General features: G+C 38.0%; 1 protein-coding gene across 5 annotated transcripts in view; it reads left to right on the top strand.

Moving 5' to 3' along the window:
- SLC44A1 (solute carrier family 44 member 1) overlaps positions 1-18,466 on the top strand; it is an 88,441-nt gene that overhangs the window by 7,264 nt on the left and 62,711 nt on the right. For all 5 annotated transcript variants that reach the window (XR_006015263.1, XM_042023419.1, XM_042023418.1 and 2 more), the window contains exons 2-4: positions 8,378-8,467; positions 10,535-10,677; positions 18,241-18,377. Coding sequence is in view for 4 of the 5 variants with exons in the window: in XM_042023419.1 (XP_041879353.1) it covers positions 8,378-8,467; positions 10,535-10,677; positions 18,241-18,377 (370 nt within the window). In the remaining variant the exon portion in view is untranslated. The remainder of the gene's footprint in view (positions 1-8,377; positions 8,468-10,534; positions 10,678-18,240; positions 18,378-18,466) is intronic.

Genomic DNA, 18,466 nt, shown 5'->3' with positions numbered 1-18,466 from the left:
CTCTTCTCTTCTCTTCTCTTCTCTTCTCTTCTCTTCTCTTCTCTTCTCTTCTCTTCTCTTTTTTTTTTTTTCCCCATTTAAATCTTCTTGGTAAGCATTTTTCTAATGTGGAATAAAAGTGTATAATTGTATGACAACAGCCTCAAGAGCATCTGTATGTATATTTAAGAAGAGAGAAGTGTCAACTTCATTTTGAAGTTCAGCTTTACAGTCCAAAAATTTAGTTTTCTCTGCTTTAATATGATTTCAACCCAGTATGCAATGCACTATAAGAATAAGAGATGATTGCTGTATATTGGAAAGCTGATTCCATACTGCATTTCTACATGCTAGTTTCTAGCAGCCGCTGTTTTTACTAGTGGTGTTGCTGGACTGTGGTGGCAAGCATGGTGAGCAGAACATGGTGACTTGTATCTGATAATATATAATGTTCCTGCTCTTTATTAATGTAGTTAATAACACTAGAAATGAGCACTGGCCTGTTTTGTTTTCATTTGGTTTTAAATTGAAACTACTCTTGCAGCTCTTCAGATATATTATTTGGCAGAGGAAGAGACCTCTGCGTATTGTATACAGATCTACAGAAACAAAAGAGGAAACCCATTTGTTCAAGGTCATGATAACCATGACCTGGGAATGCTTTGTCAGACTTCCCATAGTTTGCTATGAAAAACTGAAAAATTATTGCCTAGTTAAAAGGAAATACGCTTATGTAATAAGGTAGGGGCTTGACACATTATTTCCCTTTCCATTCTCCTCCCAGTGTTAGCTCCTGTTAATCTAATGCACTCTGTGTCCTCGAGCACTGCCCTCTTACTGTAATTATGAGTGTTTTTCTTTCTTGTTATGCGAGAAATTTGAACCTCTAAGCTGGGAGTTTGTATTTAAGCAGCTATGATTTTCAGTTGGCAAACATATTTGAATATAGGATGGATTTTGAAGGAACATGTATCAAACTGCTATGAATGGCCCTGTAAGTGGCAACATGGTTAGTTCTCACAGCAGTGCTGTGCAGGCCATGAGCTCCTAATGAGCTGTGATGTCTTTGGTCTTAAATTTACAAGAAGACAGTGGAGAGAACAGGGGGAGCTTTTCTATGGAATGTCCTTCACATCTCATGTGGAGACCAGTAACTGGGGAGTTCTGCCCTGGGATTCCTGGTGGGTTTTTTGCATGTGTCTTAATGTCCTGTGATAAAGCTAACATTGGAAAGTAAAGTGTGTTTTTAATTTTATGTTTTAGTAGTCTAAAGTTAGAAAATATTTTGTAATTTGGGATTTTCAGTCTGTAGAAGTAATAACATTTGAAATTCTGTGAAACAGGTTGATGAACAAGTAGAAAATTCAAATGTAATACAGTAACTTGGTATGTGCAAAGTGTCTTCAGAAGTGAAGAAATGTTTTAATTTTTTAGTTTTGTGGGCTTTGGGGGTGTTGTGGGGTTTTGTTTGTTTTTTTGTGGTTTGTTTTATTATTGTTGCTTTGAGTTTTCATTGTTATTGGTTTGGTTTTGTTTTCATGACTGTTTTTTTTATTAGTGAGTAAGAACCATGGAAGTTCCAAAATTGCATTGAAATGGATATTTTAAGCCCCTGAAAAATACTACTGTGATATTTTTAAAGTATCCTTCTTTATTGCTCATTTGAAATAAATGCTTAATAATGTGTACTGAAGAAAAGAAACAATAACTAAATATTTTGAGACTTAAAAACAAGGCTTTTGTCTGTAGATGGCCTGATCTCTAAACTTCAAAACTGCAGCAGGTGTGCTGATCATGTCAACTCTTTATTTAATCAGCTGTGTTATGTTTCAAGATAAATATTTAGTTGTTGATTGAGGCAGAGGCATGTAATCAAGGAGTTTTGAAGCAATGTTTAATATGAATTGACTGTAAAGATGAATGGAAGATGATCTACAACACAACATATGCTACATTCAAGAGCGAAGTCCCCACGTATGAGTTTTCAGGGTAAACATCCATTAGTAATTCTCTAAGTGATACCTTATGGTGATCTCGATTTTGTTTACCATATGTTAAAAACTTATAAATACTTTTGGTGGAGTCTGAGAACATTAGTGAAATAGAAGATGTGGACCCATTGAATTGGTGGTATTCTTAATCTCTGAAGAGAAGCAAAGTATAAATTCATTACCCTTCGGTGGATAAAGCAGTATTACACCATCAGAAAACTTTTTCTAGCATTATTTCTGAGTTTCATACTTTTAACAGGCAGGTGCATTTTTTCAGTAGACAAGGCATTGGAGATCAAGTGACGAATGTGAAGTCATTAGGAAAATAAGGATGTAGGTGCCTGTATGTAAAATACTGGTATATGGCTCTTATGTCTGAAGTGTAACTAGTGTCTGCTTTGCAGTAAACTGAAAAATACACCATTTTGTAATGAAATTGAAGCAGAAATTACACACAAATGGACTCACAGTTGAACTCCGCCGTGAATTGCATGTTCTATTATGCAGTCCCTTTTCGAATTGCTCCAAGGTGTTTGGGCTTCTTTCTGGAGATGGCTGGGACATGCTGCAGTAGTGTTACAGTGACAAGCGCTTTTGTCCCTGTAAGTGGGAGACATTGCTTCAGTTTTGCAAGTCTGGGGCAATTCAAGTCTCCCATGAGAATGCAACCATTAGTAAGTTCTTTGAGGTTGGAGCAATACTGCTCTTCCCCAGAGGTAGATCCAGGCCAAGTCTATACTAACAGTTTTTTTAGTGTGTTTATGGAGGTATTTTTGTGATACAATGTAGTTCATTCTTCCAGGGAATTGGTAAAATTTGGTAGGGTAAAAGTTTGCACTTGCTGGTGCATGTTCCTGCTCTAGTAATGGAGGTGTACCAATAATACGCTGTATAATAAACAAGTTTTATTGTGAACCTGAGAGATTGTCTGAACTCATGATAGTGATGTGAGCTGCTATTTAGTGCTTTGTCTGAATACTTGTAGGTCATGCATAGGAAGTCTGTAGGTAATGGTGAACATTTTAACTAAGTCAACTGAGTCAGTGTTCTTAGACTTCTTGGTGAAGTAAGCCAAGGGTTTTCTATAAAACTGTAACATGATTGGTAAAGACGTGAACTGAAAATAGGTTTATGCTTCAAGACTTTGTTCTGCACACTTTAAACAGTAGATTCACCACATGAACTTTTTATATAGAGAACTGGTTTACTTGAGTTGTTAACTTTTGTTCTCGAAAGTGTACTTGTGTGGGGAATTGAGTGTGTATGCTTGGGATCAGGACTCATATACTCTTTTTCTTTAGGCTCTAGGATCAAGGTCTGTTAAGAGGTGGAAGAAGTTTCATTAGGACAGCATGCAGCTGGTGCTAGTTCTTTTAAACAGCTGCACAGTGTAGAAAAGTCTGCCATGTCTTAGAAAAATGCCATATCTGTTAAACCTGGAGAATTACTCTATTGCATTGCAAACAGTTTGGTAAACTAGTAAATTATGGCTCATCTTATTTGTAGGCAGAATGCTTCACAGTAAAGGTCAACGTGTGATTAGTACTGTTCTTTAGCTTGTAAAGATGTAAAATGAATAAAATACCATCTCCTTAAATGGCTGTTAGGAAACACTGATAAATGTTTCAAGAGCTGTCTTTTTTCTGTTTTTTTTCTTCTATGTGGGTATGTTTCAATAGCCTTTCAAGATGCAGGGTTAAACTTGGCTTGCAGGACAACTTCTGAACTGGATGACTTCTTGGTCATCACCTTTTTAACTTGGCTTGCCCATTTCCCAAGGAGCCTTTACATATCATTTGGTGGTATGCACAGTATTGCAAATGGACTCTCCAATTTTGAAGGGTCAAACTTGCATCAGAGGTGTAAAATTTATGTATTCTGTACTCACAGTGCTACTGGAATAAACCAAATACTGTTTATATGATCAGTTGAATCTGTTACTTTATCAGAACCAGTCTGCCTTCTAAGAAAGGTGGATGTCGCAGGACTCCAGCAGTTTCCACAAAAAATGGTCAGGATGAGAACCCTTTTTTGCCTCTAAAGGCCATTTATTAATGCTATGTGCATGCTGTGGCTGTTTGTCTTCTATGAAGATAGTTAGCTTCACAATAATTTCTGAATTCTAATATAAATAAACAAAGAGCAGTTATGTCTGTTTACTCTTCTGTATTGAACTACAGTTGTATGTACTCTGAGTCCAGATGTTACATCAAGGTGATAAAACAACAGAGAATTTAAAGGAGGTGTAGTTAGATTAATATGATTCCTAGGATAGGGTTTTGTAGCACATTATCTTAACATCAGTGTCCTTAACTATCTGAATGAAGTTGTGGCTTTATTCTTACAACCTTTGTGTTCATATGCAAATTGGAATAGTCCTATACTCTCCAGTTGCTAACTTACACTCACTAGCCGAAGTGGAGCCTAGAGTCTAACCTCTAGGCTCTGACCTGCAACTTGTTTTCATCTGGTGGTCTTAACTCATGCCAGTTACTAATTGGGTTGTCCTTAATTCAGCCCACCTGCCTCACTAGTACTTTAATTTTCTTCTTGAAACATGTGCTCTGACCACCACAAGATTTTTTCTTTCTGCTGCCTGTACCGTGGTGTTGCAACATCATCAGCTGATGGCAAATTCCATCTTTATCCTTATCTTATTCACATCTTTGCTATTAACCCACAGCTTGATTATTTGTATATATAGTGCTGCAGATGTTCTTTCATAGGCTTCTTGCTTCAGTCTCATCACTCCCAAATTTTACATTGCATGAGACATCTTGTGTTTCAAGTAAATTCTCCGTAGCTCCCTGCATCTGTAGTCTCCTGTTGAAATGCTGTATTTTTACATTTTTTTTAATGGTCTTATATGTGTTTCACTCTGGTTATGGCACGTGAGTGCTTGTATGGCAGCATCCAGTACTGCTATTACAGTTGCCAGTGAAAGTGGTAACCACTGGTTTTGGCTATTCTTGTACAGAAGTATATTGCAGTATGCAGAGGAGACCTACTATTTGGTGCTCCAAAGATATATTTTGGAAGTGGCAGCAAGAAAGAAATCTGGAAGAGGGATTTCTGGTTTTGCTTGGGAGTGACTGGATGCAATGAATACCAAGAAAATAACCTCTTTTTTATTTTGTATTTGCATGCAAGTATTTTTAGTCATGAGAATGTGTAACTCTGAATTTAACTAGGAAAAACCAGTAGTTAATGTCCTGACGTTCTTCACACTTCCTCTTCTGCAAGAGAAGGCTTAATTGTAGACATGCAGTTTTCTAGGTGTGTAGTACTAAAACGTGATGGTAAAACTGCTGAACCCAAGGGTTCTGATTTGGGTTTTGAGTTTGCTAAGTCTTGTACAAAATGGACAGGTGTAAACTTCTGAACACACTCATTTGGGTTCTTGAGTAAATAACTCATGAAATCAACACAGAAAAGCTATTATGAGGAAATGCCCAACCTGCAAGTTTGTCTTGGAGAGAAGGGCTCTTTTGCCAGCCTTCCACTTCTGACTGATAGTGCTCAAAATTCTCTGTGCTTTCATGACAGTACAGGCTCTGTGCTTTGTTAATGGCAAGAATATCTTTAGAGAGCATAGTGTAAATTACGAAAGCTCTATTTTAAGAGAAAATGTGAAATGAATCAAATAATTTCAAAAACATTTTTTTTGTCTCTAGCTTTCTTGCATAAGCAAATACTGTAGACTCCTAATCTATCTGGAAGAAGGGCTAAAATAAGTAGAAGTGCAGTTTTAGGATTTCAGGTAAAGCATGTCTGCTATAATGTTGTGGTGTTTCAGTCACAGTGAGGACGAAGTATAGTTTACAGATTGCAGAACGAACATTTGTTAGACCTTATGTTGACCATGGATTAACAATTTATGTTGCTAAAGCATGAAAATCACAGTCTGAGTAAGTGCCTAAGGGTGTAGAGTAGACAGAGAGCAGTCACTGGAGAGACACAGACACCAACATCAAAGACAAGGATAAAGGGCTGGGAAGCTATGGAAGAAGATTCATTGGGAATCCAGAGTACAAAGAGGCAACTGGGAAGAAAATAGTAGACAGATAATGGTAGCTAGCTTGGGTTTTGTAAGGTCTGAGGACAAGAAAGATGAGACAGGCTACAGAAGAGGGGTGTTGTTTTAAACATACACAGTTTCAGACCTTGCTACCTTGCTAGGTGGTTAAATTGTAAGTTAGTAAGTATCTAGTGCCTGTTGAGTTTCTTCCAAGGATACTTTTTGTTTAGAATACCTTCCTTATTTTTTTAAAAATTTTGTTCTGTTATTTTTTTTTTTTTTTAGCACAGTAAGAATTTTAGACAGAGAATTAATTTATCTGTGTAACCTCCTAACTATGTCCTATGTTATGGCATTTCAAGTTTCTTTTTGACATAAAAACTGTAGTCCACTTAGTAAGTAAAATGGATTACTTATGGTAACTGTGACTAGTCAGACAACTTAAATCCTTACCAGAGCTATTCTAGAGGCTTTTAAAAATCCTATTAAAAGATTTTGTATGCAGATGGTAGAGAGAGGATTAAAAAAACCCCAACAAAACAAACAAAGCACACTCTGCAGTGCATTTTGCTGCTCCCTCTTTTGCCAAGGGCAGTTTACTCTTAAGATAGCAGCTGTAGCTGAAATTTGTCTCTGCTGTTTGTAAATAAAAGTAAATTTCTAAAGAATCTAGAGTTCTTGGGGTGAATTAGGAATAGGAAGCACAAAGTCTTACGTATTTTATGTAATTATGATTATACTAATTATAACAACATAAATGTCACAATCTTGTGGTAAATGTTAAGTTCGAAGAGGGTGTTCGTTTTAAGCGTGAATTGCCAGGATCAGAAGATTCAGTTTTGTTGAATGTGGGTTGTAGAGTGCATAATGTGACCTTTTAGCACCTCTCACTACTGATTATTGAGTAAAATCTAAAGAAGTTTGACTGTTCAGAACCTATGGTGAGTTTGCAGTCTGAATTAAAACTGTATTTATCACATCTGTAAGTGGAACTTCCTTAATAAAAGATTGCAAAATTTGCATGGAATCCCCTAATGCAAAGTCAGACTACTTAGAAAACTGAATTTTTTGAAGTGTGATGCATGCAGGATTTCATTTGTTTACCCAGTTTTTAGCTTTCTAATGGTAGTATTTGAAAAGGTTGCTTTGTGCTTGTGAATTAACAAAAGCCAAAGTCATGAATACCAAAAAAGCACCTTGCTAATATCATTTAAGTTGCATGCTATTGCTTTTTTTTATTAAAAATATGCAAAATACATACTGGAGATAAAAGCAGTTGACATTTCACCCAGCCATTCTGTTTTAATTCAGTACTGACATTTACTACCTTGTCAGCAAAATCTTGAAGATTCTTCAGAGTCTTAAGAGAAAAAAATAAATTCAAAATTTGAATAGGTTATCCCCTTTGCTCTGTCTCTGGAGAGAGCTGTTGTGTATGTAGTCTCCCTGTATCAATCTCCTTTTCTTCCTCAAGGATTAAAACGTTGTCTGCAGTTTTTGGGTCTCAGTCAATATATCTGAAGATTCAGTATTTGGGAGCCTGTTGAAAAAACTTGTCTGTGTAACTGTGTATTTTTAAAAGTTGCTGTAATCAGTATTTTTGTTATAACAAATTCTGATTTGGTGGTTGATTTTGTATTACAGCGAGTGCTTATTCTTTCCCTGAAACCTTTCTGCCTAGATGACTGTTTATAAGACTTTAATTGTCTTAGCAATGTATACATGAGAATTTTTACCTCATGAGCAGCAAACTATCTGAATTGCTTACAACTACCTCCATCATTGAGTGTTTCAACCTTTAATTGCACAACTTTCCATTCTGGCACCATAGCAATACCGATAAAGTATTTCTTCACTGAAATGTTAAGCTCAGCTGCCTTATGGCAGGTAGAAAACTGTTCCTTAATCGGCAATTTGTTGCCTCCTTTCTACAGGCATAGTTCTTGTTCAACCTGCCAATAGTGTTTGAATACTTAGGGGCTTTTGAAAAGTTTAATCCTTTATCTTTGCTGGAAATCAGATTACTGAAAGGCAACTGTGGAAGACTGCAATAGGAGACATTGTCAATTTCATGCCATTAATTTCTGTTTTCTGTTAATAAAAAGACAAGTGAAAATAACCTGTTTTGTGGATAACTATTTGTAAATTTCTGGATAAATTAACTGTTTTCTGGATAAATAACTGTTTGGTGATCTAGCTCCTGTGGAGGCACTTCTTTTGGAGTCCTACATGAACCTTACTCTAAGCCTTTTGACCAAACTTCTTCAACTATCTTGGCACTTAAAGATGGCTCCTGCTGTATGTAAATGCCCTGTAGAATAATTTTCTGCCTTTTTCTATTATGAGCAGACAAAGTGTTGTTAACCTTATCTCTCTCTTTTCACACAAGAGTTCCAAGCGAGAGTGGAAGCCTCTGGAAGACCACAGCTGCACAGATGTACCATGGCTGCTCTTATTCATCCTTTTCTGCATAGGAATGGTGAGTAAAACTCAGAGGATTTTGTAAATGTTACATAGTTGAAGACTTTGCATTCATAAGAAAGGAATTTTAAAACCCATCAGTAACTTAATCACTGGAAAAGGTCAGGATATATTTGCATGGGAACCATCAGCTGTAGAAGAAATGGGTAGTGTGTACATATCAAAGGTCTTTGGTAGGGATCTGTAATTCATTGTTTATGCCAGTTCTTGCTCCAGCTTCTCATCCCCTGAAACTGCAGTTTCAGTGATAAGTGATTTTCAGCGTGGTGAATTACCACTTGACTCATGTTCCTTATGGGGCTCTGCATGTCCCAGAAATGATAGCTGGGAGTCTGGTAAACTGTGAATCCCAGTAAACTTCTTGTGAGAAGCAATGTTTCTGGCTACCAAAGAGTTGACTTTTTGTTTATTTGTTAATTTATTTATTTTTATTGAATGCTTAGTAGAAGCAGCTGTTGTTAACAACCATATTACTAATGATAAGATCTTTCTTTCAAAGTTTTAACAGTTCTGTCCTCTGTGATGAAACCATCACCTTTCTCAAGTCAGCCTCACAACACTCTACACTTTTTATTACTAGATCAAACCTCCAAGAGTTACAGATTAATGAAAACTAGAAGTATACCTCCTTCCATCTTGTTTCGTTTCATGGACCTATGTCTGCTACTCTTCTTAAACAGAAAACGTCCGTTGCTGTTTTCTACTGCTGTGTTGCAAGCAGTTGTCCTTAGAGGCGTTTGGGACTTACGTGCTCTCAGCTTTTTTTTCTGCTGTACCTCAGTCTCTGGTGTTTGGAATAATTCCACTGAAAAATTTCTTCTGCCTTCCCTAGGGTGTTTTTCAATGGTTGGACTTCAAATGCAAAAATTACAATGATTATTTATAATCAGTGTCACTGTAATATGAATATCTTAAAATTGCAAAAAGCACAGTGCTTCCTGAAACAAGTATCTCTCTTGTGTGTTTGGTTTTTTTCTGGTTTTGCTGATGCTCCCTGATTATTCAGTTACACTTACCTGTTCGCCCAGTTATAAATTAGTTTTCTGTGCATGAGTGTCCCAAATTTTGCTGTCTAATCGATATAATATACAGAGTAATCATCCAACTTGGTCACATAATTGGTGCTGTAGGAGACTTCACTTGCAGGGTGAACCACCCACATTTTCACTGTTCCATGCCAACTTCATTACCTGTTGCCATCATTTCATCTGATCCTTCCACTGCCATCTTTTGCTCCATGCATTTGCTTCAGCTGTTTGTTCTGCTTCCACATCTCACATCTTAGCCTGCCTCACATATGAAAACAGTTTCTTGGTGGTAGTGGAGTGAGCTGATTGTTCATTTCTCCCTGTCAGTGGTTTGATAATGAAGCTTTTGGGCCAGTCTCTTGTTTGCACAATCACTGCCTTGATCTTGGTTTTGCTTGTGAAATATCTCTGAAAGTTCACAGCAAGACTTGCTTACTTAGGGTATTTTCCGCATTACGTGATCTGAGCCATCTTGCTTTGCATCTGTTTCTTTCCTGCATTTAAAACCTGCATCTTAAACCGTAGTGGCCTTGACCTGGTCACTTGCTTTAAGAGGATTTCCTTAAAAGAAACTTGTGTTAGATAGGCCTGTTCATTCTATCTCATCATTGAAAGCACTTAATTTAAAGGAAAGAAAAAAATCGGAAAGGAAGAAAATCTGGATTGTGTGGAAGATTCTCTAAGATGCATAGCAATCCTTGACATCTCTGCTTGTAGCTCTCCTTCACTGCCTGCCCTTGCTCACTTGCTGACTTCTGCTTCATGCCCGCTTGCTGAAAATATGACTCTCATAAAAACCACATACAAGGGTCTTAACTATGGTTGTATGATACGCAGTATTAGATGTCTGAATCCTCTTTTAGCTTGCATTTAATTTTATTATTGCACAACAGTTCTCTGTGATGATCCTTGTCTTTCCTTTTCCAGTCTGAAAGAATTTTTAGACAATCTCTGCTTAGAAATAAATTAATAAAACCAACTTTTCCCATCTGGCAAACAGAGTATTGCTAAACTGTGGGGTTTTTTTATTCCTCCAGGGTTTTATCTGTGGCTTTTCAATAGCTACAGGAGCAGCTGCAAGACTGCTTTCAGGATATGACAGTTATGGAAATATTTGTGGACAGAAAAATGTTAAGGTGGAGGGAATAGTCAACAGTGGTCTGGACCTCACACACAAGAAGTAAGTATGCGATACAATTTTTGCATTCTGTAAACCAGGAAAGGCAAAACCTTTCTTCCTTTGAGAGTGGTTTTAAATAAAGTGGGAAAAGGGGTATGCTAACTCATTCCTGCTTGACCTTTGACACTTTTCTCACTTAGAGGTCAACAGTCTTTTGTAACAACCGGCAACATTAGACTATGTATTGGCAGATATGCAATATGAATACAGCTAAGACATTGAGGAATTACTTTTTCTCAGTATCCATTTCATGTAGGATATTGTATTAGGCTGCTGAAAAGTCTTGTTTGTTAGAGTTTTAGGTCTTAGATTTGGGAGCAAGCCTTTGATATCTGTGTAAAAATGGTTTGCTTTTGATCTTGTATGCTCGGTTTCTGCCACTAGGTGTAGGGGGAGATTAAGTGTGCCTGGCGCCTTAGAATAAGACTTTAAAACTTAAACTGTAGGCAGAATATATGTAAGTGACTTGTGGAAAAAATGCACAAAACTTTAGAGGCACACGCAGCTTTGATTAAGCAGTACTTACAAAGTAAGTACTTACTTACAAAACTTGTACTTAAAGTTCAGGTACTTCCTATCGGTTGTACAGAAAGACTTTATATTGCTGTAGTAGTACTGGAGCAGTGGCAAGAATTCTGCACTGACAGGTTGAAAACCTGAATGTCTCTTGAGGTGTGTCTGTCAGTAAGTGCTCAGAGGGCTTCTGCACAACTTGGGTGACTTAAGGAAGTAAACTGTTTAGCTTAGTACGGTGTGGTATTAACTGACAAAAAAAATGTTTCTTTCACTGTTGATTACTTCAAGGAACTAAAAAGTTATTAATTTCTGAGTATGAAAGCCTTTTCCTTCACACTTTCAGACTAAGAGAAAATTTGATGATTTTCTTAAATTATTTTGGAAGCATACTTTCCTGAGATCTGGTTCTATTCTAAAGACTTCTAAATATGTAATTTAAGATTTAGTGTAGATAGATAATTGTTGGTTACCAGAAATATTTGAGATAAATAAAATGTCTGGAACTTTTTACAGATCTCTTATGTCAGAAGAATAATTTCTTGATATAATCCCATCTTTCAAGAAGGTTGAAAGGCTTAAAACTTATGCAGCATAATTTTCCTATCTTTTTACACAAACATTTTCTCACTTCCTAAACCCATTTGTATTCAGTACAGAGTTATGATTCTAATGTTCTGAGAAAAAAAGCAAATTTTAAAACCATAATTTTAAGTTTACCTTTAGAAAGAAATGGTGTCTGAGTTCATGTGAAGGTAGAGAAATTCAGACACCTTATTGAAATGTTATAATTAATGTTGTGATAGTCTTTTACATCTGACATAAATCAGACCACCATGTGGGGAAACCTCTACCACTAAGTGATTTCCTCTTGTAAATGCAAGCTCAAAAGACAGCAGAAAAAAAGAGAGACTGTTTTTAACACAGCTAATTGACAGAGCCTGTTGTTTGTCAAGAGTCTTAATGAGGTTCAAAAGAATTACGTTTTTCTAACAAAGATGTCATGGCTTGAGGCATGATCTAAGCAAATTAATAGATACATATTTGAGATATAATCATCTCTATTTGGTTAAGAAAAACATTCTGCTAAGGCACATTATTCTTTAACTATTCACATGAAGTGCCTGGTATAGTCCAGGGTGTTCAGTTTTGGAAGAGATTGGTTCTTATGTAAGTGAGTGATCCTTCCTTCTCTCACAGCCCATAGTTTCTTCTGAAGATTTGCCAAGCACATTTAAAAAGCTATCTGCTTTGCATCTGTCTCTAGCAGATGGAGTTCCTACAGTGTCTGAGGTGGAGTTCATGGAAGTATTTAATACTATTTTTACAGGGGCACTTTGCAGACAGACTGTAAAAATAAACTCTTCTTCCTGTCTGTACATTTCAGTTTGTGTAGAGAAAGAAAAGACTTTTAAGCTCCACAAATGGGGCTCTGGAAACATGAAGTTAATTCTCATTGCATTTTGCTTGCAGGGTAGTTCCATTTTCGTTTCCCAGTCCAAGCGCTGAAAAGCTAAATCATCTGTAAAAATAACATTTTCTTCCTTGTATATGACAGCAACCCATAGGCACTGTCACGTGGAAGTGAAATTGATGTGGTCTGTGTGGATATGGAAATCTAGGTGGTAAGAATGAAAAGCAGAGTTCTTACAGGGTTATGATTTGCTCTGTGTACATCAGATTTGCTGAAACCAGTGAGCTGAAATGTTGGGAAGGAGGATTTTACAACCTGGTCTCATGAACAAACACTGGGTCAGGCATCTTTTTATTTTTACAAGAAACCACAACACACTTTAATAGTCTGTGCTCTAGAGTCAGACATAGGATTATACTCTAGATCTGGCAGGGAATTCTAATCAAACCTGTCTGCTTCAAGTAAGCTCCTTGCTTTACAAGTTCTGGTAGTTACAAGGGGTTAAAGAAATGACCTTTTTATTTGCAAATAAATGATGACCATGGCAGCCAAGTATAAGTCCCTGGAGTGCTAATTCAGTCTGGTTTTTGATCACCAATGTTATTTGGACAGAATTCAGTTCGTGCTGTCTGCTCAAGTAGAAGGAGATGTGCATATGATGCTATGGAGGACAGTTAGGGTGGCATTCTACCTGAATACATGCCTTTGACCTCAGGAAATTATTGGAAATGTTTAGGTAGTGGGAAAACCCAGGGATGGTTTGCAGCATCTACAGAGAGTATTTGGTTGAGTGAAACTGTATATGCCCCAGTGTTAAAGACATTTTTGACACTAGACTCTCACCTCCATTAGATGGCACAGATCAGTTATGATATCTGGTAGCTTGATCTAGATGCCTTGGAAAAAGAGAACCTGAATGAGGAAATATTTCCCTTGCAATCTAAGTTCCCTATCCCTTACGTGGCAGCCTGGACCAACAGCCCTGTTAGGGCCTGGAGTGGTCTTTCTTTTCATTGGTTTGCTGTTGTGTTACCAGGTGGTTGCCATGTGGTCATCTTCACACCCTCTTAGGTTGGTTTTTGTGGGGGTTTTGCTTGGTTCTGTACTTCATGTTGCAATATGAGCATTACAGTTCCTATACCATGCCCTATGGGCTGTACACTCTAGCTGTTAATTTTTAGGTAATATTTAAGATGCTAGCTTTGTCTATTCTAAGGGTTATTAATGTTCAAATTAGCTCTTGGTTTCACCTTATTTCTCTACAGCTACCTGAAAGGAGGCTGTAGATGGGGGAATCAACTTCTTCTCCCAGGTTACAAGTGACAGGATGAGAGGAAATGGTCTCACACTGTGCAAGGGGAGGTTTAGATTGGACATTATGACAAATTCTTTTTGCCAAAAAGGTTATCAAGCCTAGGGAAGTGGTTGAGTCACCATTCCTGGAGGTATTTAAAAGATGTGTAGACGTGGTGCTTAGGGACATGGTTTAGTGGTGGACTCGGCAGTGCTGCATTTACAGTTAGAATAGATGATGTGAAGGGTCTTTCCCAACGAAAATGATTCTATCATTCTAAATCTACCTTCTTTTAGTTTAAAGCCATTACCCTTTGTCCTTTCACTATCTGCCTGTGTGAAAAGTCACTTTCTGTCTTTTACAGAAGCCCCCTACAAGTACTGGAAAGCTGCCAAAAGGTGTCTTTACAGCCTTGCCTTCTCCAGGCTGAACAGCCCCAACTCTCTAAGCCTGTCTTCATATGCTCCAGCCCTCTCATCATTTTCATGGGTCTCCTCTGCACTTGCTATAAGGGGTTCATGTCTTTCCTGTACTGAGCATCCCAGAGCTGGGTGCAGTATACGAGGTGGGGGACACTCCTGAGGGCAGAGTAAAACTTGCCTTGCTAGTTATGCTTCTTTTTATGAAGCCCTGGATACAGTTGGCTTTCTGGGCTGCAGGTGTACATTGCTGGGTCATGTCCAATTTTTCATGCACCAGTACCTCCAGGTCCCTCTCTGCAGGGCTGATACTTTATAAAGATGCATAAACTTGCATATGTTGTATGTCTACTATATTGACTTCCAAATAGCAAACATTTTCATTTGCAGTGTTGCAGCATCTCTAACAATATGATTACTTTGTTTACATCAGTCTTTGTACTGCTGATATAAGTTGTTTCCTTATTAGAAAATTAGTCTATTGCTGATTGTAAATAACTGGAATTGCAGCACAAAGCATGTAGTGACATTCTTCTAGAGAGAAAAAAGACCTGTTCCGTGGTGACACAGTATGAAATTTTCTGCAGTAAAACCACTTGTTTTCTACAAGTAAGCTTTATAAACAAAAAAATTAACTTTTCTTCTGTAATGCTGGTGCCTAGCATTTTGGCTCTTGTTCTAGCTGCTAGAAAGTAAAAAAAAAATCTTACTTGTGTCTTCCTAGGCCACAGATTGAAGCCACAGATTTGATAGCCTGGAGTTTTCTGTGCGCCTCCCTTACTGCTGTCAGAACAGTCTCCGTACTATACAATGCAGTGTTGGAATTACATGTGTCTGTTTAAGGCTATGCCCACACTTCTGTCAAAACTGCATATGACACTATAATTGCGTTGTATTTCTCAACTTCCAGGTTTGAGTTAAAATTGTAGCATTTATTTTACAAAATATTCTGGCAATTAAAATGATAGCTTGACCCTTGAATTGAAACCACTGTGGAAGTGGGCTGAGTTCTAGCTTGCTAATGGCGACATTCCTGATTTGGTTTCCTTAGGGAAATTCAGAGGACCCTCCTGCCCAGGAAATGGAGTCCAGTCCTACAGTTCCCAGAACCCAGGGTCTTTGCCTGGGCTGAGGGATGTGGATGGAGAGTCACATATGGGACATTGACACAGCTGGTTACAGACTGGCAGTGACAAGGTGCTGCCTTCAACAGTGGCACTCACAAGAACAGCCAACCATGTCCTCTCCTCCTCATGGGATGACAGTGGCAGAAGGTCCCTAGTGTAGGCACAGGCATGATGCTTTCCAGGTTCGGAAGCTCTAATACATTTGTGGATTCTCTGAGTATCAGCACAGCACCTCTGCCCCTTATCCACCTCATGGGTTCCCCCTACTCAGCAGCTGATCCAGTTTGGTGCTGACTGTCAAACACTCACACACTCATTCCACAGGCATCACAGACCCACAGTTTCCCCAAAATAATACCACAGACCTTCTGCCCACCCAACACTTCTCACTCAGAGCTCCCTACTCACCACCATCTGATACAGCTTGGAGTTTGCTACTGAGTTGTACCAGGAGCAGGACTCAGTGATCCTTGTGGGTCACCTTCCAAATCAGGATTGTCTATGATTCTCTAATTTGCATAGATCTGTTCTGGGGAAGGTACAACAGCCAGCACCACAAGGGCTGTGACCACCTATGCTGAGTCTATCACCTCTGCTTTACTTTTGTGGGCACACATTGTTCCCACCCCAGCAGCTCATTGCCAAGACCCCTTGCTGCTACTGGCACTGAGACCCCACTCACTTTGGTAGCTGACACCACAGTCCTGGGGCAGCCAAACCCCTGGTCTGCTTCCAGTTGCTGGCACTTAAAACTCTCACACCCATGTCAGTCCCCCCAGTAGCTGGCACTTAATCCCTGCAGCTCTTGCAGCATCCATGCACATGGGATAGAATTAGGCAAAGAGGGTTAAAAGCTTCAGCAATAGGACAAGACAGACTGCAGTGATGAGGTGCTGAGATCAGATAATGTACTGTACTGACCAACATCAACTATTCCCTTTTACACCCCTTTCTGTTTGCTACCCTGTCCTCTGCACATTCCCTCAGCAGCTGGCACAGTGTCACTGACCCCTCTGACATTCTGTGCTTAGGAGTTTGCATCCCTATCAATCACAAAGTCCTTGTCTGCAGTTTCTTGTTAGCCCATCAATTAGTGTGATGGACTGTTTCTATTAACATTAAGTGGACAACTTTTATGTGTGAGTGTCTCCCTCCTTTTCCTTATCTCAGTTTGGCAAGGTCTTCAGTCAGATAGTCTTACTGAAAAATCGTAATTTTCATAATCCACATATCCTTACCAATTAGTGAGACTGACCGGGTTTGTTCCCATCCTAGCCTCCCTTGCCATTATCAATCAGATTTGACTCTGTAGGTTCTTGTTTGTAGCTCCTTTGACCAAATACCCTCGAAGGAGTAGACACTCTCTTTCTATGTGCCCTTACTGTATGGGATAACAACTGGAGGAACTTCAATTAAAACAGCTATTGTATGTCTTGGTATAAACTCAAGAGTATTTTCTTTGAGATAAGGATAACTGTGGCTTATTGCTTGCATGCAGTTACTTTAACTGTGTCTGCAGGACAGAATTTTCATGTTCACACTTGTTTCTCAGACTTCAGTGAACATAGACCCTAGTTTATGAAGTCCTGAGATGCGTAGTGTGTAATAAGTAAAAAAGAAATAGAGGTGGATGATTTCACTGAGATGTTGACAAAGAAAGGAATGTTTTAAGAATGCAAGTAATCTATTACCATGTTACAGTTGATTTAGATGACATGAGTTTTGAGGGACTTTCAAGGAAGACTGTACTATATAGTAATCGTTCTTGAACTGACACTGGGTAATAGAACAGTAGACAGCAATTAGCATATAGACAGAAGGTGTCCAGGCAGGAGCTAAATGCTTTCTAGGAGCAGAAGGGATTTTTACTGGTTACAGAATGAATTCCCATCATGAGGACTGCAAAATTAGAAATGGCATTTTATGTGGCAGATTGCTGGTGTTTTCATATATGATGTTAGGTAATATGAAGAGAATATTTCAATGCATAGTATATCCCAGAACAGTAGGAATTTAAGATTTGGTCAACTTTCGAAGACAAAAGCATCTGTATTATACCAGTGGAAGTTTTGTAGGGTTAGTGTTTCTCATAAAGTGTATATAGCCAGGAGATGTTAGTTAAGAATCTATAATATGTACTTCATGCATTGAATTTTTAAATGGCACTCATTGTGGAAAGTTAGCAAAGAGAATCTCTTTAAAAATACTACACTTAAACATTAGATAATTCTACTTGAAATATCCAAAGGATTTTTATTTCTAACTAAATACTAAAGTAATCTGTTCTGTCATGGCATGGAAAATCAATCTAAACTAAAAAGCTGTTCTTAATTACTGGTATTATGTGTATTCATTAATATAGTCATGGACCTTTTCCTTTTTGCAGCATAAGAGTGACTTTATTTGGTTTGTTGGGTGTTTTTGGAAAAAATTTGGCAATCTCAAACTCAAGTTTAAGGTTGGAGTAAAGGTTTGTGAATGTTTGGATTCATATCTGTGAAGAGGCATGGTAGGACTACTGCTGGTTTTCTGGGTAGCACCATTTGAATGGACTTGAATCAGGTAGAGTTAAACACCCATTCTGTGTGATCCAAAGGTAGATAAATACCCATACATTTGTTGTGCATATATTGAGTACATAAATTCTTTTGATCCACGGAGTTATAATAATATCAAATTTCCTGTGTTTCTGGGTAGACTGAATCACTCAGTCTTGACTGAATCCCATAGTTTGAAATTTTTTTCAGTGTAATTGTTAATTAAAATAGAAGTAATTTACCTTTTTTCCTTCCCTAGGTATGTATTCTTCTTGGATCCATGCAACATTGATCTAGTACATCAGAAGATTAAGTCTATTGCCTTGTGTGTATCAGCTTGCCCAAGGACAGAACTGAAAACTCTGGCTGATGTACAGAAATTTGCAGAAACTAATGGTATGAAAAAAATAGGTTTGTTTTTGTTCATATTTTCATAGGATCTAAAAAAGACTTGTGCATTAGCTGAGCTAAAAATTATTTATGTA

Source organism: Corvus kubaryi, unplaced genomic scaffold (genome assembly GCF_017639235.1).
Source record: "Corvus kubaryi isolate FWS band 111438036 unplaced genomic scaffold, C.kubaryi_AGA036_p1.0 37249, whole genome shotgun sequence".
NCBI lineage: Eukaryota > Metazoa > Chordata > Aves > Passeriformes > Corvidae > Corvus > Corvus kubaryi.
The sequence above is the reverse complement of the archived record's forward strand: the minus strand, read 5'-3'. Positions and strand labels throughout refer to the sequence as shown.